The sequence below is a fragment of the Lagopus leucura genome, unplaced genomic scaffold (genome assembly GCF_019238085.1).
Source record: "Lagopus leucura isolate 7727_CA_CO unplaced genomic scaffold, USGS_WTPT01 Super-Scaffold_73, whole genome shotgun sequence".
Taxonomy (NCBI): Eukaryota; Metazoa; Chordata; class Aves; order Galliformes; family Phasianidae; genus Lagopus; species Lagopus leucura.
The window spans coordinates 49,074,619-49,096,895 of NW_024962252.1; the positions used below are offsets into that span (position 1 = coordinate 49,074,619).

Below are 22,277 nucleotides of genomic sequence, written 5' to 3' on the forward strand. Positions count from 1 at the left end.
AGCCCCTCCTCGTACCGTCGCTCGAGGCCTGGAGGTGCGCTCTGGGGCTGCCTGGGGACCGCCCGTCTCGGAGCCGCGGGTCAGAGAGATTGCCGGCGCTGGGTAGGTTTTTTTTTTTTTTGTATCTATTACCTCCTCCTCCCTGCCTCGCATGTTTTAATTAATAGAAATGGAGAAATAACCGGTGCTGGACCTGAACTGCAGTCTTATCTGCAGTGAACCCCTCAGGCGAGAGCCAGATAAGAGCAATCATGGCTAGAACCAGGCACACAGGGCTTGAAGAAGATACAGTGCCTGCCGCGGGCAGGGCCCGTGCGTGCGTGTGTGGGTGCCCGGAGCAGGGGCTGTGGCTGCATGCTGCCGTGTCTGAGGGTAGTGCTGCGCTGAATACCCACGTACTGGCCTTCAGGGGTACAGGGGCCCTGGTAAGGGTTCCTTCTCAACATTTGATTGAGGATAACATTTTACATGCGTATACCATGTACTTAAAGCAAGCAGAAAATAGATTGAAAACGCCGTAGTCTTATTAAATGTATATATATATATATGCAAAGGCAACTCCTGATCATTTCTCATCCACCTGCAGGAGCTACCTAGCAGATTTCTGAGAGCCACAACTGAGGTGCAGAAGGGAAAACAACTTCCAAGAGCCTGATGGTATGCTAACCCACACCAAAATAACTGGCACAAACAAGGTACTGAAATGGAAAAATCTCTTGCCCCACCTAAAAACTTGCTTGCAGATTCATGTCCATTCATTTGGGTGTGGCCCCTAAGGACAGTTTATTTGCTTGTGGTAAATAATTTCACCTGGAAAGCCCAGTTGCTAGCTGTACTGGTTTAAAGCTTCCTTTCCGTGTGGAGGGCAAGGTATTGATAAGGCAGCTTCTCATCTATAGGCTATAGAAAAGATAAAGAAGGGTTTCCAAATGTGCCAGGTCTATGAATATTAGAGAGGTGTATTAGATGTGTGCATTTCTGCATCTTTCCTATAGAACTGTTAAATGGCAGTAACTTAGCCCTGAAATGCTCCAGAATCCTTGATTTGCATCTTTCCACATGGTGTGCCAAGCTTAGCAGACTTACTTATAAAAATGCCTCTTTGAGATGTCCTGGATGATATGATTTGCCTTTATGCCATGAGTGAATTTTGAGGTTGAGATTGCATCTTTATTAGACTGACTACCAGAGCAAAGTATAGAAACTTATATGCATGGCCCTTTTTTCAGTCACAGAATGTACTTTTTTGTTACCTATTTTACAAGTATAGAAGTAGTTCCACTAGCTCTAAATTTATACCTACAAAGCAAAATATTTTTCAGGGATACTAGTGCCTACAACAAAATGATTTGGTGACTAGGACCATTAAAAGCGTTGTGACAAGAGGCTGGGCTAACTAATCTTGCAAAAAGGTTGCAAGCAGGGCATGTGATTTGTCCGTCCTGGGTCTGCAACTTTGTTTAGAGCTGTGTTGTATAGTGTTTATCTCTGAAAAATCTCTGGCAGACCTGTGCTGGTTTTGGCTGCAGTGGAATTCATTTTCTTCTAAGTATCTTGTGCGGTGCTACATTTTAGACCTGTGACCAAAACAGTATTCATAACGGAGGGATATTTCAGCTACTGGTGGGCAGTGCTACTGGCTCTGTTTCTCATGCTAGTTAGTGTGCTCGGGGGTACACAGGACACTGGGCCAGGCTACAGCGAGGATGGCTGCCCCAACTGACAGGAAGGATATTCCCCGTGCTGTACTCAGTATTAAAAGCTGGGGAAAATAGGAGAAAGAGGAACAGATTTTTGTGGCTGCTGTTTGTCATCCCAAGCAACTGTTACGCGTGATGTAGCTTTGCTTTTCTGGAAATAGATAAATATATCTGCCTGAATATGGTAATTAGTGAGTGAATTGCTCACTTTTTTTTTTTTTTTTCTTTTTTCTTGTGTGTGCAACTGCTGCTTTAACTATTAAAGGTAAAATTGTCTCAACCCACAATTTCTCTCTTTGGCCCTTCCAACTCAGTCCCTCATTTGGCTGGGAAGGCTTTGGCTGCACACCAGGATCAACCCACGTCAAGGTCTCACAAACACAAAAACTCCACTTGGGTTACACAAAGAAGGGGAAAAAAAAACAAAGGAATAAACACATAGAAACAAAAATGTATTTAGGGAAATTGCACAATGTGTTTTGGCTGCTTTGCTTTTTGCTAGTGAAATTCTGAGAAAGGGCAGATGAGAAATCTTTTCGTTACCTTCAGCTCTCCCAGTATCTCAAGTTCTTAATGACTGCCTTTATTCTGCAAGTGAGAGTGTGAGCTGAGACCCTGGGCTCAATAATGCATCTGATTGGCAGATGCTCTTACATTTGCCTTCACTTCAACCTGCCAAATGTTGCTTCTGCTCCCTTAATGCAAAAGTGTACATTCAGTCTCAGGTTTCTGCTGCTCCATGTTTTGATGAACAACTGGATGAACTTGCCTGAAGTTTGCCTCAGTTGTGTTGGTTAAGTTCTGCCTGTAGAGGAAAATTCATGGCAATGCTGAACACCTCACAGATAAAACTGACCAGCTAGATGACCCATGTAAAATTATTTAGCTAGAGACTGTCATTTTGATTAATGGGAATCAGATGAGAGAATAAGCAGCCCTTGAGATCAAATGCAAAATCATGAGATGGCCTACATAAAGTGCTGCAGGGGTTTAATTTGAAAGTGAATTTAAATGAACTGATGAATGTGAGCCTGAACAGTGTATGTGCTAACTTACATTTACTTGCAGAGTCAAGAACGCTTCAGACTTGTGTACTAACCTCAGTTACGTATCACACTTGTGCTCCTTCCAGGCAGCCTGCCAAGTTTAGGTTTACTATATGTTTATAAATCATAGTGAGTGACTCCACTTGATTTACATTCCTAGGTATGGAAGTAGCATGTGGATTTCACCTGCTGCTTGTTTCTGGCTTGGCATTCATTACATAGCAGAAAAATTCATATTGAGTCTGCCACTACTGGATAATCTAAGCTGACTAATTTTGTGCTTTTTCTGTTACTGAAAAAGTGCAGAAAAAACTAGGTATGTATGACCTGTGCTCTGATGCTCTTATGACCTGAGCATATAATTCAGAAATGAAGTAGTTGAGGAAAAAAATGGGAGTGAATGGGGAGTTTGGTATGACTTTGAATAGATTCTCAGTCATTTGCTTTCCTTGAAGCTGTAATTGGTGGGTGACTTGTTGTCTGTGTTTTCCTGCATTGCTTGCAACAGCTTTAAATAATCAAAAAACTACAGTGGATACAGATAATCTGAAAGCACTTTGTGGTCTGCTTGTGAAGATGTTTTCAGTCAGTGGGTACCCTTCCTGTGTAGGCTAGCACTGCTTAGCAGCTGTTGTATGGGAAAACTCGAGAATTCCTTATTGCTTTAATAAGTGGAAAGGTGGGAGTGCCTCCTTGTCTCGGAGCGTTTGCTGGCCAGCAGAATCTGAGGTGCTGCCTTGGCTTTCCCGCTCAGTAGTGTGACACATCTCTGCCAAGCAGCTTTTGTGGTTTAGAGGATGAATCAAAGGATTTCCCCTGAAGCTCCTGGTGATTGTTATAATTAGCTGCAATGCGTCTTGGCAGCTGAAACACTTCTGTGTTTCCTTTAGGCCTACTCCTGCTCTGACATTGGCAAAAGCTACCTGAGGCATCAAACTGGGGCTCTGCATGTATTCCATTAGGCAGAAAATCAGGGAGAGATTTGTGAAGTTGTATAAACAATAAGCTCACAGTAATAGAAACAAATAGAAAACAGGAAGAAATAAATTGTTTTGCCTGACATTCTAATAAAATTTTTTGCAAGCATGTGGATTAAATGGGAAATTCCTGTCTTGGTAGTTAACTGCAAACAACTTTCCATCCCTGACTCGAGTTACTTTCCTTGTTGATATTTTTACCATGCTTGCTGCTATGAGATTTCCATTTTTAATGGATAACATTCAGACTGCCTAGTTCAGGTACTTAGTTGAACTGACTTTCAACTCAGTACAAGACCTGATTTCTTTATTACTTACAGCAATGGATAGGGCACTGTGTAACTGAGTAGAAAGATCAGTTAACTTTTAGAAGGTCCTTCCCAGCTAACTCAGCATAGCATCTTGTGCTCTTTTGCAGAAAAGACAAACATGAGTAGTAATCAAATAAGACTGGAACAAATCTGGCCATCTGCTGTGTGCTATGGTGACCAGGAGTTAGATAAGGAAATTTACAAATCTAGTTGCTTGTTTTGGTCGTATGTGTGTTTGTTTTTTTTTTTCCCAGGAACTCTTAATCTGCTATAACAGATAGCTTTCTGATAAATGCTAACAAAGTTATGAGGAACAGAGCTGTTTTCTTAATGATGAAAAACACAACAGTAAAAAGCAAGGGAAAACAAGCTGCAACTGATTCATCCTCTTAATGGATTTTCATTATAGCCATTTACTGGAATATTTGGCTTTGGATCAGTCAGGATCCTTGAACATGCATGCCTCATCTGTTCTGGACACTTACTTAGGCTGCTGTTTTTTTAAGGCAGACAGTAGTAATGTGACATCATCAATGCTTAAAATGTAAATGGTAATTGAGATGGTTTTGCTTAAAAACAGCCATAGGTATGAGGAAGATACTAAATGGTAGGAGATTCTGCATTGCTGAGTGCCCACAAGAAATTATTTGGTGTTCCCTTTTTTATGTTTAGTTGCATTTTCCATCAAGCTCAGGACTGAGCTCATTTCTGTGTCCAGTGTTCAGTGCAGTCACTGAGGATCTCAGGCCCTGACCACACTGTTCTTCAGGCTCCATCGTTACAACCCTGGCAGAAGCCATAGATTTCTCTCCTTTTTAACATGGTATTGAGAAGGAACCTGGTCATTCAGCAATTACTGCATGGTGGGTCTGACAGCAGCACTGAAGTGCCAAGATTTTTGAAGAGATTTCCATTGAGGTTCGCTAGAAAAAGAAAATCCTCAACAGACATGAGAAAACATTGCATGGCAGCAGTAATAGGGTAAAACATCTGCTGTTATAAGGGTGTACTTGAGAATGACGAAAAATAGATCATACAGTATTCAGAAGGCCTAAGGCCAAATGCAGTATAACACTGCACAGTCATTCTGCTCTAGAGAGATTGTGGGTTGGCTGCTCTGTCTGAATCTTGGGTCAGGTATTGCTCCTTAGCTTCTTTTTATCAACAGTATAGATAAAGCCCTGAAAACCAGGAGTGCTTTTTTTGTTCAAGAGCATATTGTGTGCTTTGTAAAACAAAGGGTTTCTGCTTCTCTTCAGAAGTGGGCTTAGGTTGAACTTGTGTTGATGGTAGAAAGGTTTCTGTTAAAAATATTGGTGTAAGTAGGGTTGAACTGATCCTATGTGAGGCCTCTGCATGTAAGAAACTTACTGGTCGATGTCGTGGAAGTAAGAGCTTTTTGTGACACAAATGAAATGTTTACTGTATGAGTAAAAGCTAACAACAGTCTTGCAGCACCTCCACGTCAGACTGAAATGTGTTCATAGAGCTCTGGGAATGTTTTGGCAGGGCTGGGAGCGTATATGGTTCTGACACCTGTGTTTTTTTGGTAGAATTAAAGCTATCCCAAAAGGTCATGGTGAAATATTTATGCTGGCAATGAGAAGTTAAGGATGTTATAAATACAGGAGGGACACAAATGGAATTAACGTTCACATATTGGTATAAGGCACCCCAAATGTATGGTGGATTAGCCATCAATCCATTAGTACAATAGGCAGTTTGGAGTGTAAGGGTTGTGTTCAAAGATGTGATTTTTAAAAATAATATTTTTTAAAATTCATTTTGAAAAGCCATGAGCTGGCTTAATGATAATCTCTGCTTCTGTAACAGAAGAGGAGCATACAGAGCTCCTTGCTGGTGTCTGTGTGCAGAGGCTCTACAGAGCAGGTGACATTGCTGCAGGCCATTTGTCAGCAGCTACAATGAGGTCCTTAGAGAGCAAGAGAAAGGAGCAAGAGTCAAATTTACTGTCGCTACTCCTGTTTTCCTCTAGAAGTATCTCTGCTTGTAATCCTTAGTAACACTTCAAGTGACAACTAAAGGTAGAGGCTAAACTTGTCCCTGTAATTTATTTGTAGCCCCTTGTCAAAAGCTTTTATTTCTGCACATTTAGAACCCCAGTAGGTCAGTGCTGGGAGGCAGGCACCTTGATTTTTGGGTGGCAACCAGTTCCAAGAAGAGGGTAGAAGGCTCCTGCTGTTAACCTGGGGAAGATGCAAGGCCTCTCTACTCATCGCAGTCATAATTAATTGCCTGATTCTATAGAGCAGAAAGCTTCCCTTAAACAGCTTTTACTATTTTCCTTTGCTGTTTTGCCACACACACCAACAGCACTGCTAAAAATTAATTTGGCGTGTTACCCCTGAACAACTGCTGGGTATTCCTAGCTGGCTGGTTGCTTTTTGGCTACTGCTTAAAAAGTGAGTCCTTGCACAAAGGGCTTAGAAAGAAAAGAGCAGTAGAACAGATTGTGATCTGTGTTTTCCCACAGCTAAAAAGTAGGATTGACCATGGAAGATCTATTTACTGACATTTGTGCTGTTTGTTTATGAAGCCAGGTAAATAGTAAATGTTCGTACAAGGGAAAAGTTCACCCCAACAGTTGTTATGCTTTGTTTTTGAAACCTATTTAATCATAAATAGGTTGGACATCTCTCCTGTGAAGAGAGGTTGAGGGAACTGGGTGGGCTTGTTTAGCTTAGAGAAGGCTCCATTGCGGTCTTTCAGTACTTGAAGGGAGTACTTGAATATACACAGGTGGGGGAACAGCTGTTTATGGGGGCGGATAGTGATAGGACAAGGGGGAATGGTTTTAAACCAAGACTGGGGAGGTTAGATTAGATATTAGGAGGAAGTTTTTCATCCTAATCATCAGGGTGGTGACGCACTGGAACAGGTTGCCCAAGGAGGCTGTGGATGCCCCATCCCTGGAGGCATTCAAGGCCAGGTTGGATGTGGCTCTGGGCAGCCTGGTCTGATGGTTGGCAACCCTGCACACAGCGGGGGTTGAAACTACATGATCTTTGGGGTCCTTTTCAACCCAGGCCATTCTATGATTCTATGATAAAAACAGAATTGTTTTCTTTGGTAACTGCTTAAATTGTAAAATGTGTCCAGGATCATACAGGAAAATGTAAACATACTCAGTTTAGACGGACAAATATTTTGGGCTGTTTTTAAGTCAGATGAGCAGAGACAGATAGAGCACACCATGGGTTTAAGTCCAATGGGGTAACAGTAAATAATGTTGCAAAATCTGAATCCTTGTGATCTTTAGTAGAGCTACAGTTGCTTACATTACAGGAAGCAAGGGGTTGTCCAAGGAATTTTTTTTTTTTTTCATTTTCTTCTTACAGATGTGAGGTAAGAAATAAATGTACAAATAGATATAAAGTGTTTGAGAATAATTAAACCAACATCAAAATGCATTAAAAAAGTGCATTAAAAAAAAAACCAGATAACATTTTCCAACAGAATATTGGTGAAAAAACTCTCTCTTCAGAGCTGTAGATCAGCACTTATGCAGGGAGAGCTCTGGGCTGAGGATGCTAAGAAAGAGCAGAAGTCTGGAAGCAGGCACAGGCAGTGAGGGGCAGGACTGAGACACTGGAGCACAGGTGGAGGGGGCCCATCTTGCCCAAACAAGGGGTTTACAGAGAAGTACCACTTCCCTCATCCCATGCCTCATCTGTGGCCAAGAACAAAGGGAAGATGCAGAAGCAGTTCTGCTGATAGCCACACAGCCTAATGGGGTTTGCCTCTGTTTAAACTGAAGCAGCTTACAGTGTACTGTAGTACTGTCTGGAAACATTCACAGACCTAAAACAGGATTCTGCTCCCTAGCATGTTAAGTGTCTGCTTTTCTCAGCCTCCCTACTGCACTGTTCTACTTATACTTGGAAGAGAGCAGCACTGCAGGCTATCAGCATGGGGCATGCTATGTCAGCATGCCAGCTGACTTTGGACAGCTGGAAGATATTTCTGGAAGCCAGTTTTTGGGAGGCAGAGCTGATGATGCATGTTTATGGCACAGGCTGGGCTCACCAGTGCCTGTGTGAGTTGCTGTGAAATAAGGACAGTTCCTGGCACGATGGGCATTGCTGTGGCAATTCCAGATACTAGTAGAGAGCTTCTGTCAGGAGCAGTGCTAGCTCTCTGCTTGGATAAATAATTGTAACTTTGACAAGGCAATGAGTGAGGCCTTGGACCTTGGAGTGAGACCTAGCAGGCAAGATGGTATGTGCTGTGGAATTAGAACTGTTCACTTTCTGCTGGTTTCTCAGCCTGCACAGAGCTTACAATAATGTCACAAGCAGTGGCAAGCACCCAGCATTCACTGCAAGAAAAGTGTGATGGAAAAACATTACTGTTATGTAGGATACTGCTCCTCCAGCAGAATGGATACAAAAGGTGGAGCTGAGGAAGAGTTGGGGGAATCTTGCGAAGCTTTTGATCCCTATTCCCTACCTGAGGTTCTCACAGCTATATGGTGCTAAGGAGTAAGTCCTTTTCTTAAAACCTAGCTTAGACTAGGAAAATCTGTATCAGCTAAACTGATTCTAGAGGTTTTCAAAAACAGAAGTCTGTACTTTTTCTTCCCTTTTCTTTGAACCAGAAAAAGGAAAAGAGAGTGAGAAATTAAGAACAGTTCACTATTATCATTGTATACTACATATACAAATTACGCAAATTATTTATGGTTTGTAGATAACACTAAACATGAAAATGACTTCCTACGCTTACTGCTATTTGATCCTGGGCTGATGAAGCTTGAAACCTATATGCAAAACCAAAACAGCAAAATCTTAGCTTATTGCCTTGTCTTCCCCTTAAGGAGAACATTGGTATTTCACACGGCCAATGGGAGATAGTGAAATGGTTTTAAATCTTAGACTTTGTAAAAATGAATCACATCAAACAAAAACCTGCAGCTAATTCAAAAATATGACGCTTGGAAAAACGGTTAATATTCCACTGTATGGATGAACCACGTTTCTTATTTGAAAGGAAAAAAAAGATTAGTTTTCAGACTTCATAGAACATGTGCATTGTTCTACCATCTAGCATATTCTAGGTCACGAAGTATCATCTAACTTTTAGTATTATTGTTGAAGAAAGACAGGCTTGTTTGAAAGTTCTATACAGTCACTTGAGAGTTTCCACAGCACTTAGTAAACAGTTGTTCTTGTATGTATCTTGTATGATTTGTATTCAAGCTGTGGCACAGTTCTATTTAAATTTCTTTTGCTTCACTTTTCTATCACTTGGTCTGCTTAAGCCTGTAGCTGCAGGTCAGGCCATAGAGAACTCTGAGTTAACTCTCTTTTGATAAAAATTGATAGAATTTGTCAGTATCAAATTCAGAAAGTCATCTTTCTTCAGTGAAGCGCTTAAAAATAAGCTTCACTTACATTTTAATTTGAAATCAGTGGAAGTTGAGTACTATCAATTAATAATGTAACTTGAAGAATTTCTTTGTTTGGGACAAATATGTTTTTGTATTGTGAATTTCCTAGGCCCTGAGAATGTTTTTTACAGCCCTTGCTGGATTCCATAGGAAGAGCTGTGCTATCTGTTTAGCAGTGCAAGCAGCTTATTCCAGATCTAATTAGCTAATTCCTAATCAACGCACTGTTTGTGTGCTGCAAATAACTGGATCATCACTGATGCTAATGCACTGCTGACTTCTCCAAAGTGTAACTTCTTGTCCACTGCCCCTATCAGAACTCTTTCTGATCTCACTTTCACAGAGAACGTGCTCATCTCAGCTTTGTCCAGCCACACATGCTCCTTTATCCATCCAGCAGAGCAAGAATGCAGCAGTTCTCTGTTAGGTGATTGGAGTGCTCTGTGAAGTCCAGATTGCTTGCATACAACAGATGTGAAATTTGGCTACCCTTATAAGAATTAGATCACTTCTCTCCATGTTATCCTGCATCTTGTATTAGGCAGTTATCATGTTTTCCTCATCTGGCTAACTTCCCACACTGTACGGGTTCTCAGTCTGCAGTCAGTGTTGTACTATGTGCACAGCTCAAGCTGTATTTTTGCAAGCCATGTTCGTATTTTTCCATCAGCATGTTCTCTTTGTGCAGTAATTTTTCCAGAGCTGCTGTAAGTCAGACCACAGGTGTATCCTGTGCTCACATGCCTGTTTCAGTCACTCCTTCGAGAACCCTGTCACTCCCTCTGAATTGTAGGCAGCAAGCCACATTTACAATTACAGTTCCTTTTCCAAAATGGTGTGTGCCCACACCTAGCTATCAGTTTCATCACCATTAGAACTCATTTTTGATAGCTAGACTTCCTGTTTTTCAAGTTCAAAAGAGCACTGCTAGACCTCCATTGCAGCATTTACCTTCTATCTTCATGACTTTGCTTAGTTTGTACACTGGATGCTATTTTTCTAGTAGTGGCCACATCAACTGTACAAACAGAGGTAAAGTGCTGTTTTTGTTGCTGTTGTGCTTAAGTGTATGTTCTTTTGTACTCAATGCACTATTATTTAGTTCTAATAACCTCCCACATTGTTTCCAAAATCATAGACTTCAAGGCTATAGGTAGGCTTGTGTTTTAGTATAGTCTATATATATAACCTTGCTTTTGGCTGCATTGAGTCCATTAAATGTGGCTAACCAAAGTTTAATGAAGTATTAAAGACTGAGAAAGCATCAGTTCTCTTACTGCTCGGATCTTCTATGTGATTAATAGTTGTTTGAAATCAACCCTGTGGTCTGAAATCTGTAGGTAGAGTAACAGTTTGATGTGGAAGTATTTTGTTACTTGCTGACTGTTTGACTTGCTGAAGCTACCATACCTGACCAGCTGCATATAATTAGAAAGTTTTAAGGCAAAACATGAATGTCCTTGAGGGTAATAAAAATGCTCTCAACAGTCTACTGCTATAGTATTGCTTGAAATTAATGCATGTTTTCCTTTCTAATCAATTCGAGAACTTGGCTAAGTAACTAGATAAATTATTTGCATATAAAAGAAAGTTATTAGCACTTTTCCCCTTCTTTTTTTTTTTTTCCAGTTGTGATTATCCTGAGAAAACTTTGGAAGTATATCTTATGAAAACAAACAAGAACTGCTTGCATAAAAAACAAAACAAAACAAATTAAGATTAAAAGGAAGCAAAAAATGCATTGCAAATATATTTGTCCAGAAATTAGCTACTATTTTGAAACATAAATTCACCACTGAATCATAGAATGGGTTGGAAGTGACCTTTAACAACATCTAGTTCCAATCCCTCTGCTATATGAAGGAACACCTCCCTCTAGACCAGCTTGATAAAGCCCCATCCAGCCTGGCCTTGAAAGCCTTCAAGGAAGGGACATCCACAACCTCTCCAGGCAACCTGTTCCAGTGTCTCACCACCCTCCCCTTTTCTTTCTAATATATGATCTAAACCTATCCTCTTCCAGTTTAAAGCCATTTCCCCTTGTCCTGGCATTCAAAAAAAAGTCCTTTCCCAGCTTTCCCGTAGGGCTCCTTCAGGTACTGGAAAGCCGCTATAAGGTCCTCCTGCAGTGCTCTCTTCCCCAGGTTGAAGAGCCACAACTCTCTCAGCCCCTCCCCATGGGGAAGGTGGTCAAGTCCTCTCTTCTTCTTTATGGCTCTCCTGTGGACCCATTCCAACAGCTCGATGACCTTCTTGTGTTGAGGGCCCCAGAACTGGATACAACACTCCAGGTAGGGTCTGATGAGAGCAGAGTAGAAAGGCAGAATCACTTCCCTTGACTTGCTGGTCACACTTCTTTTGATGCAGCCCAGGATATGGTTGGCCTTCTGGGCTGAAAGCATGCATTGTTGGCTCATGTTGAGTCTTTCATCAGTCAACACCCCCAGATCAGGGCTGCTCTTGAGCAATTCTCTGTCCAGTCTGTACTTGGCTCTTGGGATCGTCCCGTCCCAGATGCAGAACCTTGACTTGGCCTTGTTGAACTTCATTAGATTGGCATGGGCCTACCTCTCAATACCATCCAGGTTCCTCTGCATGGCATCCTTTTCCTCTAGCCTGACAGGCAGCTTGATATTGCCACTCAAATTTGTGTCATCTGCAAACTTATTTATCATGAAATTTTATCCTGAAAATGCAGCTTGATTACAAGAATCTCAATACCGTATATTATGATCACAATTAACGTTAGCTACGAAGGTGATGCCTTTTTTCAAGTGCAAGAGAGAAATTAATTGCTACGCAACTGAACTATAAGTGGAAGGTTAAAAAAATACAATTATATGTGCAGGAAGAGGATTAAATGACCAAAGAACTGGACGAAATGAAGTTGTATGATTTATTTATCAAGTTCTCAAATTTAATCAGCAGCGACATGATCGTGGTATGTGTCTTTGCACAACTACTGGGGCAAAGTTTGTTGCACACATCAACAGCTGGCAAATAAAACCAGAGAAAATGCAAACCAAAAATAAAGATGCCTTCCTTTTCAAGGAATGTTGGTTGGCAGCAGAAACAAACTAGTAGGGGAGTTGGAGCATCTTCACTCTTCTGTATGAAAGACATACAAGATGAACAATTAATTGATCTTAGGACAGGAATAAGTGAATAAAATTCAGTGGGCTATAGGAAAAGAAAAGGAAGTTATTCATTGGGAGGAAAAAAACAAGTGCCCATATCACAGAAGTCAACTGGAAGACTGTGATCCCAGAGGTTAGTTAAGAAATCTTTAGGAAATAGTGGGACTATTTTGGATGGCTTAATGAAGCTGGTGTGTAACAGTAGAAATTCTGTCCTTTTCCCAGCTTCTCAGATGACACTCTCCAACTATTTTCTTACTCCACCCTGAGCTGTGACCTTCCTCTGTGAATCTCTCAGAAGATAAATACATGATATAAGCATTTAGATGTAACATTGCTGCAAAATATATCCTTATTATAAAGACAGTTGAGAGGTGTTTTTTTTTTTTTTTTTTTTTTTTTTTTTTTACATCAGTAGTCATCAGTGTGAAATGTTTGACTGTCATTTCTTGTTTTAAAATCTATGACTGCAACTAACATATTCTGGAGGATGAATACTCAAAGAAAAAGCCAAAGTCCTGCAGCAAATAAATTACTGGAATAAAAAAAGATATTGCTAAATTTCTTCCTTCAAAATTACACCATGTATTGGAGGTTACGAGTATTAAACACAACAGAAAAGTTTTCTCTTTTGTTGTTTCTCCTTGAAAACTAAATATATCATTATTGTGATTTACTCTGGTGTTCTAAAGAAAAAAAGTCTGTTAAGAAAAAGAGGGTCCAACAGGCTTTGAAAGGAAGTGTCACCTGCCTCAGTAGGTAATTTCTAGAATGTCTGGTAATTTTACTATCCTAAGTAAATATTACAGAATGTGGATAAAAAGTGAACTTGTATTGAAAGTCCTGTTTTGGACATCAGATAGGAAAAGAAAGCTCACCAGGACGCTTTCTGGGTCTGCTGTGTTAAGTGGGATGTACCTGGAAAAGCACTGGTGAGCCTAGAGCAGACTTCTCCATTTGAGCTAGTCATGCTAGCCTGCCATTAGAGTCACTAGGGAGGAACAGTCACTTGCAGGACGTGAGTCATTTCATCATGAAACAGCTTCTATACTGCTAGTGGCTAAGGCTGGGTGAGGCACAGGCCATCCAGTAAGACTGCAGGTGTATTACTAAATTCCCCCACACCACATTTTCCCTCAGAGTAAAATATGACTAGTGCTTGCCACCTTCTCCACCACGTTTTCTGAACCTGTATCTGTACCTGCTAGAAGAAATTTTGTTGGATGTGTATCTGAGCAGCAGTAGGGAAGTGACTGTGCATTCCAGTTGAGTCTTTCATGAAAAAAAAAGATTAGAATGTCCTCACTAAATAGAATGTAGATAAAACAAAGAAACCATATATTGGAGGTGCCCTTTACTTCCACAAAAAATCAACTGCACCCATTAAAACTAGCAGGAATGAGACATAAAAAAGGCTATGTTGTGTCAAGGTACTTGGCACATCCCAGCAAAATATCATACTGTTGCTTTTTATTGCTAAAAATAACAGCTTTCAAACCAAAATATTTTGCTTTAGTAGCAATTACAATATGCACCCTTTTTACAGAGATTTTTATTTTTTAAAAAGAAGGTAATCTCACAACCATTATATTTTACCAGAGAGGTATATAATGGGATTTGAAATCACCAATATCATGCCTGGAAGTTGTTATAAATATCATGAATAAGTTGTTCAACTGTGACGGTTCTAAAAACTTTCAATACATTAAGATATGTTTTCTCTGCTGAGTCCACCATTCTCTCTGGCAAAGTAAACAGGGTTTTGTGGTTTACAGTATTCTAGAAAATCTTTGTTCAGTCTTCCATTTCTACATGCAGTCCCCATTGTTCCTGAAATTGCAGCAGATACATTTCTTGGTCCTCAGACGGTTCTTCAGATACCTGTTTTTCATACAGTCTGGACAAAATTCCCTCTTTGTTAGGAACATCACACTTAAATACTCCTTTACACACCTCATTTTCAACAGTGAACCAAGTAGGAATATACAATCTGCCAGTGTGTGGGTCCCAGTCTACCAGTATGGTCTGTTCACTCTCATTCTCTGTGACACCATGTGCTATTTTTCCCAGCCAATGATAAGATGTCTGCCCAGATTTTTCATCATCTGAGTCCACCAAGTTGATGCAGGTCTTACCTAGCAATTCATCCACTGCATCAGCCATCTTCAGTTTAAGTTCCTCTAATTCCTGTCCCAAAGAAGGGTCTGCTGCCCTCACCTCCAGCTGGGGGCAATATGCCTTTCCTGTATTAAAATTAACTAAGTTTCCCAAAGCAGTCTGTGGCTCACCTAGTTCCCCAGGTGCAGAAGTCTTCTCTTTCAGACTGAGTTCTTCTAGGTTTTGGCCAGGACCGAAGTCTTCAGCCCTTACGCTGAGTTTATACTCTACAGTCCCTCCATTTTTTTGTCTCAAAGTATTCTTTGTTCCAGGCTGGTCATTCTTTGTTCCAGTTTTGTCCCCCTCAGCTAAAATGTCCTCTTCTTGTGAAATCTCTTCATGAGAAATATCCAGCAAGTATTTTATTTCCAGCACTTCTTTTGGAGACAAATCTCTCCCTTCAGTGCCACTGTAAACAGTATAATAACGGGGGCTTTTCATTTCTGATGGATGAATGGATTCCTGAGACGGTCTGTGCTCATCCACATTAACTGTGATAAGGTTGACCACTATTTTTTCACAGGGTATAAAAACCTTTTCCTTGCATTTATCAGTATAGTGCCATACCTGGAAAGCAAAAAGTATTTTGATTTAAGTATAATAAAAATACCATATTGCTTCCTCTTACACTACTGTCTGTTTTTAAAAGATGAGGCTTTCTTAGACCATATTAGGAGTGAATAATTCAGTTTAGGGAAAAAGGAAGTTCATCATGTATACCTGTAAGACTGTTAAAATGCTCTGCTTTTGTTGTTCTGTCAGAAGTAAAAGTATATTATGATCAGCTCTAATTTCCTTTTTCTCATCTTCTCCATGCCAAAATAATGGTTAGAACAATTCTGTCAAAATTCTGGTTTTGTTTCCACCAGCACAAAATCAAGTGACTGAGAAAACATCGGAACTGCACGTGGGTCACAGACTACAGAAATCTATTCCACTCTCTTTAACCAGCAAAAAGGAAGTGCAGTCACCACATCCCACACAGTTGGTTACCATGCTAAGGCGCGACTTACAGAGGATTAAATAATACCAAGTTTCCTCTCAGAGAGGGAAAATACAGCAGTGTACAGAACCTGCACTCTGCGTTTGCTCACAGGCTGGATTTATGAATGCAATAAATGATCTAGTTAAACAACAGTATACAATCTTTTTGAAATGACTAGTATTTCTAGCATAGATAGCAGATCGAAGCACTGTATAGCAGACATTAAAAGAAAATGCAATAGAATAACAGCCACGAAAAGCTGCACTTCAACATTTCAAACCTGAATGGAGGACTAAAACCACTAATCTACGTAGTCTGAAAGATTCCTCGGGTCAGAAGTGCCAGACCAAACCAAATTGCTTATTCTGCCTCCCTGTGACCACAAGGGATGGCTGTGTGGAATGGTCTGTAGACTGGGAGAAGCAAAACCCATCGCTAAAACAGCAGTTCCATATTCATTCATTATCTTTACATGAGCTGAATTAAGAGGTGCAGAAGTAAAACTCAAGCTTTCAAGCTGAACATAAAGTTCACTGGATGCAAAAAAATCCCAACAAAACTTCCCAAAGACCCACAAAAACAACACAATGCTATAAGAGAAAAGACTCCTGGAGTTGGAGTTTAATCTACTTTTGAGTGGAAATTTCTCTTTAAGTAGTCCTCTGGCTGTGCACCTTTGTCCTTCTAGCTTTCCAAACTGTGGCAAACTGCTATCTCCCCCTACCATGTCCTGTACCCCAGGACAAAGCTGGCACCTTGTCAGTTGCAGGTGTTTTGGCACATGCCTGACTACACTGCAGCAGCAGCTACTCTGCTACTTCCTTCTGACCCTTTCAAGAAGCAGTCAGTCCCTCTGAAAAACACTTCTATCATCTCTGCTGGTCTGGATTTCTTTAGAAAGATCAAAGTGTTGAAACTACCTCCCTTATACCTCCCACCACACCGTGTCGTGCAGACTGGATTAACATCAGAGCTCATCAACTGCACTTTTGTGATTGAGCAACGTGTTTACAGATAGATAGCTGTAAGAAAATTTCATTGGGCTTATTGGATGGAAACAGATAACGTTTCGTAAACTTCATGTGTTCCTTCCAAAATTTAACCAACTTTAAAGAGTGGTTTTAAGAAATCTGCAAACACTCTTACATAGAAAGTGTCTCTGGGGAGTAAAAATAACAGAATTTGCTTGTTGGTAATGTACTGGATGCAAAAAAACAGAATCCAGTATATGAACGACCTCCTGAAATTCAGATTAAATAACCTTTCTGTGCTAAAACCTTCCCAAATACATGGGAAAATGTGGCAGCACCTAGTAATGATCCAAGAAAATATCAAGGCGATTCTGCACTGCTGAATTACTTCCTCTTCTAGTTTCTGATTTCAACTTTTTGTTCACTAACTCTCTTCTGTGCTTCTTTCTGAATGCATTTCAGGAGTGCTGACTTCCTACAGAATCTGCCTCAGTTCATCTCAGACCTTGCCTGTGGCACTGAACCTTCCCAAGCGAACAGATCTATTCCAATCTTTGTTACCCTTGGTCATCTTCTCATATCTAGTCACAGTTGCTAACTGGAGTTATTCCTCTGTTTTATAATTGACCAGAGTGGCAACTAGAGATTTCATTTGCAATTAGCCTTGGTTTCCTCCTGGAAAACACACAACTCTGCTGTGAGATCCAAAGCTGGCAGCGTCATCCGGCAACAAAGAATACATACCAGGCTTGTTGGATGCTTCTGTTTGCTGACATGAATGTACCTGTGCACACAGCAGCATGCCACTGAAGTGAAAAGGACAGCTAGCACGATAGGCAGAATGTATCCAAATACAACTGTTATAGTCTCATCTGTTGTTTTATCTGTTAACAAAGCAAAAGTTTTTGTTGTACGGCTTAACTTCATAATGTATTCAGACAGTAACACTCACATTTACCATACTGCTCTTTGGGACATGGGATGCAAATATTTTAAATAAAACAGGAATTTACAGGAAATCTGGGGAAAAAAAGAGCTACAGAACAATCTTTTATTATTTCAGTCTAAATAATAAATTAAACTATAAAAAAAAGTAAAAAAAACCTGTAAAATTAAGTAACAATCCCTCCCTCTTGCTCTCCTGTTGCTAGTTTCTACCCCCTCAGATTGTCCCAGCTCTGTCACTCCCAAGCATCATTCAAGGAGAAAAAAAAAGATCTCATTCATTGAGACTCAAGCAATGCAGAGCCTTTTTTTCAAAGGTACTGTCTTATCTTTCAGTCAGCAGGACCCAACTATGTTTTAAAGTCAAAAATAAGTTCAATAGTGTGAATCCACAGAGAGAGAATAGACAGCAAAAATTACAAACTCATTCACCATTTTCTCTAACTCTGTAATTTGCCAGCTTACACGTACCTTTCAAAGTAGAAATGCAGTGTTCTTTGGAAAACCCACTGTGTAGAAGAGGTGTAGTGACATGGATCTGCGCACTGACACAGTAAGCTGTTCCAGGTTCTAACCAGGGCACAACCAAGGTGCTGTTGCTGATGGAGAACAACCACTAGAAGATACATACAAAAAAAGTCTGTCTTTCCTCTTTAACTCCTCACATACAGAAAGGTAAAAATGTTACAGATAAAATTTGTCACGAGAACACATTTCCCGAAATAAATAATAATGCTCCAATAACTGCCAGCTGTATCCTTTTTTTTTTCCTAATGCAATCAAAACTCAACGTCTTCACTATGTCACATAATTTCTGAATATTTTATCTCCCATTCAATCACCCTTTTACTACTACTGCACAACATCACAGTTTATGTGAAGTAGGATCACGTATCATCACCAGCCCACGTTCTCATGCTGATGTTGCAGTAGAGATAAAATACCACACTAGCCCCTTCCTGATGTGTAGGCAAATGAAAGGCACGTGATACAGGTTCTGAAAATCTTTCAAATTTGGATGTTCTGGTAAAGTTAGGAGCCATAAAATAAGTTTTTATGTAGGTCTTGGAATTCAAAGTAACTGCTCTTTGTCAAGCTAATGCTAATCTCAGCATTTTAATATACCTTTGACAGAAGGGGACTGTTTTGGTGTAAGACCCTTTCTCCTCTTTTCTGGAAATGCAGACATTTGCTAGATAGGTGTTGTGTCTGGAGGACAGGAGGAGAAGAATGGATATTTTTGTGAATAATCACTAACTGCCTCCTTATCTACTGTTTTTGGTGAAAATTACTCCCTTATGGAATTTAAATCTGGAGAGAGAGATGAATGAAGACTTTCAGATGTGTTGGCAAAGGATGCACTTTGTTGTGATGTGTGGTGAGCCTGACTGGCTGAGGAGAGACTCTGCTGAAGAGGGCTGGGATAGGCAGAAAGCTGAACGTGAGCAAGCAATGCACCCTTGCAGCAAAGGAGGTCAATAGCATCCTGGGCTGTGTCAAAAGGAGAAGATTCTGTAGGTGCTGGGAAGGGATTATGCCCCTCCACTCCGTGCTCATCAGACCACATCTAGAGTAGTGCATCCAGTTTTGGTCTGCCTGACACAGGAAGATGGACAATGACCCTACGGTTCCTGTCATGTTATGAGCCTTATTTCAGTTCTTGGTGTTACAGTGCACAGACTTAATAGGTAAAGTTCTGTAGCATTATCAGAGCTTACTCGTTTCTTTGTCTTTTTCTTGAGGACAGACACGTTGTATTGCAGGCCAGGATATACTTGAAGCAGAGATATAGATTCTCCATCAGGACTTCTCCACTTCTCAGGAACAGTCAGTGTGATTGAAATAGATTTCTCGGTAGAAGACACATTTACCATAGGTGGGCCAATTTTAGCTGGAAAAATAAAAACTTATAAGAAATAGTTACATGAATCTGAAGGTTTGACCGTGCAACTTCTTAAAGGCAATCATATTTTTGTAATATTTTGGGTAGTCTAAATAGAACCTTGAACAATTTATTTATACTGATATAAAAATATCTTCCACGTAAGTAACTGAAACTTCACAGTAAGAAGCTGAACACTGACTTGGAATTTTGCCTAGGAAGTTCTGTGACTTTGCAGAATGTGCAACATCGAAACTCAATTTGCTAAAACAAGCTGAATTACCAGTATATTGTCATATTATCTGGTACAGATAAGAGATATGATGCTTTAGAGTACAATTACTGTTTGGTTTAATAGGGCCTTTTCAAAATCAGAGTTCTTCATAAAGTATATGTGCCATGCCCTTTTTTCCCTTTGAGTAAAGATTTATTACAAAAATTACAAATTACAACGACTGCAATTACTGCTGCTAGCAGCATAAATCTCAAACAGCAGCAAAAAAATCTAAGCACACATTAAAGTATCGCATACTATGAGGATGCAGTCTGAGCACACAGTATAAACCAAGGCCATGAACACCTGGCTTTGTGATTAGCTTTCCTTACTGTCTGTAAGAGGGTTAAATCGTGTTGTCTCTATCCAGTTAGAGCACTTCCCTTTTAGGAAGGCTTTCACACTCGCATAGTATTGCTCTTCATGGTCAGCAGTCTCACTGGAGAGGTCACACCATGTTGTACTGATATTCCTGCATTCTGGCTTCCTAATCCACTTGCCAACCCCATATCTGTGTTGAAAGAGAAAGAGAAGGGAGCTGTACAAATGTTCTTGACATCGTATCATTCACCTGATTATATACAAAGAAATGATGATCAAGCTGATAAGAACAGTCTGCCTGTTTTGCAGAAATGTGCTATTTCAAGGAACTCCCAACTTCAGCTGAGATAAAAACATGAATTTTCAATGAAAAATAAACCAGTGTAGGTCCTTTTCAAAAACGGCAATAGGTAACTGGGATGTTAGCAATACCACATTCGCTTACATGGAACTCTCAACTTCAGTCTCCACAGCTTTGGCTTAAACTCTAAACTGAGTCAAGATAACTGTTAATGATAAAATGTTCTGTAGAGTGGCTCTTCCTGCTGTGTAAAGATGTGTGCTAAGCTGTTGGTCACTTTTTTTTCTTGTTTAATATAAACACTCCATCTGTAATATGATGCATTTCAAAATCCTTCTTGTTGAAGCAGCAGCATTAGCACGCTACAATAACGCTTCAGTACTGATCTTAAGCACAAGCAGAAGAAATCCAAGTTTCCTTGGAAAATTTATGCCTGGATTTTCTCAGGAGCTCCCACTCCTCAAATTCACATTATGCTAAGAAGAATCCCAATTTAGCTGCTAATTAATAAGGGAATGTGGCAGCATCTACACAACTGCATTTTCAAAGTCTTGCTTTTCTAGCTAACTGGAGATACAGATGAGCATTTTTGTATTCTGTGTGAAAGATGGCCCATAACTATGACTACTCTACTGCTGACCTGTGGTCAGCACAGCTAACACTCTCTGAGTTTTTTTATCTTCTATATGATTATTGTTCATTTCTTTACAGTCAAGAAATCTTGCCTATCTTGCCTTTCCGAGGGATGTGGACTGTGTTACTCCTCTGCTAGCACAGACGGCAAGATCTGGGAAACAAGGTTGCACACTCTAACTGCTAAATCAGTACAAGTTGCAGGAAACTTCTGGAGATCTAAATTTGTTTTAGTGTCATGAAAAAGCTACCAGACTGGGTTAAGACTAGGAGCACGATAACATCCATGTCCACAGAACTACACCTATTTATAAGTTAAACTTCCAATACTGTTCTTACGATGACCTAGCGCTCTCTTGGTGGCAATGAAGGAAATGGATTCTGGTCTTCACTCACATTCCTTGATATCCTACGAAGAGTCAAGCTCTGTTTCTGATCATGTTACTTGGTTGTTTATAATACTTGAAAACTTCATCAGATTGACACCCAAACTGGAGAAGCTTTGGGGATGGAAATAAACCTGTGGGTGTTGAGTCTGTTAGAAAAGACTGATGAAACTGTGTCTGCTTACAATATTCCTTTAAATACTACATCCTCAGATCCATTCAAGCATATATAGAAGGCAACTATGATGCCAATTCACAGCACTGTCCCTGCTTATTCCTTAGCTTCATTTCTGCCGAATGCCCTGAAAGCTTCAGGTTACATCCCACACTCCTTTCATAGGAAGAGTTTCCGTATAAATTTTTTTTAACTGGATCTGAAGTAAGCAGTACCAGAAGTAAAAGTTAAAAACTATATTGCTTAAATCTAAGCTATGCTTTAGTTCTTCTTTCTTTACTTTTTAGCAGCCCTATCTTGCAGGAAGATTTTTTTTTTTTTTAATTTAAAATGCTAAAAAAAAAAACAGTGAAGGATACAATAAAGAAGCCAACTTACACTGAATATTTCACATTGTAGAGTACTCCATCTCCTGTACCTTCTGGTGCTAACCAGTGAAGGACATTCTTCATGTTTGTAGATTCAAAATGAACATTCCTAGGGTTGGGCAAAGAACAATACAACTCTCCTGAGAAAGAAAATAAGAAAGGAACAATATACACTAAGAATGTGCAGATTCATATACTTCAAAGTTAACCAAACAGGAGCTTATTTTTTAAATAAGCCATAAACTGCTACATACTGCCTTTATTCTTGATTAAGTCAAAAAGCAAACACTTAGTGGTG

At 40.1% G+C, this 22,277-nt stretch overlaps 1 protein-coding gene and 1 long non-coding RNA gene across 6 annotated transcripts in view; one reads left to right on the top strand and one right to left on the bottom strand.

Moving 5' to 3' along the window:
• Positions 1–18,380, top strand: LOC122194231. 2 transcript variants are annotated; one of them, XR_006183073.1, is made up of 4 exons: positions 1–102; positions 587–695; positions 17,157–17,537; positions 18,100–18,380. It is a non-coding gene; the product is annotated as an uncharacterized LOC122194231 (long non-coding RNA). The 2 variants fall into 2 exon arrangements; XR_006183072.1 differs by having other exon boundaries at positions 17,157–18,380.
• The window catches only part of IL20RA (interleukin 20 receptor subunit alpha), a 22,220-nt gene continuing 12,269 nt past the window's right edge, over positions 12,327–22,277 (bottom strand). For 2 of the 4 annotated variants that reach the window (XM_042895161.1, XM_042895162.1), the window contains exons 2-7: positions 21,990–22,119; positions 20,128–20,306; positions 19,358–19,530; positions 18,111–18,255; positions 17,439–17,578; positions 12,327–15,305 (exon numbers count right to left, since the gene is read on the bottom strand). In XM_042895161.1, coding sequence (XP_042751095.1) covers positions 14,376–15,305; positions 17,439–17,578; positions 18,111–18,255; positions 19,358–19,530; positions 20,128–20,306; positions 21,990–22,063 — 1,641 coding nt within the window. In that variant the 5' untranslated portion in view covers positions 22,064–22,119 and the 3' untranslated portion in view covers positions 12,327–14,375. The remainder of the gene's footprint in view (positions 15,306–17,438; positions 17,579–18,110; positions 18,256–19,357; positions 19,531–20,127; positions 20,307–21,989; positions 22,120–22,277) is intronic. The other 2 variants (XM_042895163.1, XM_042895164.1) reach the window with 1 other exon arrangement.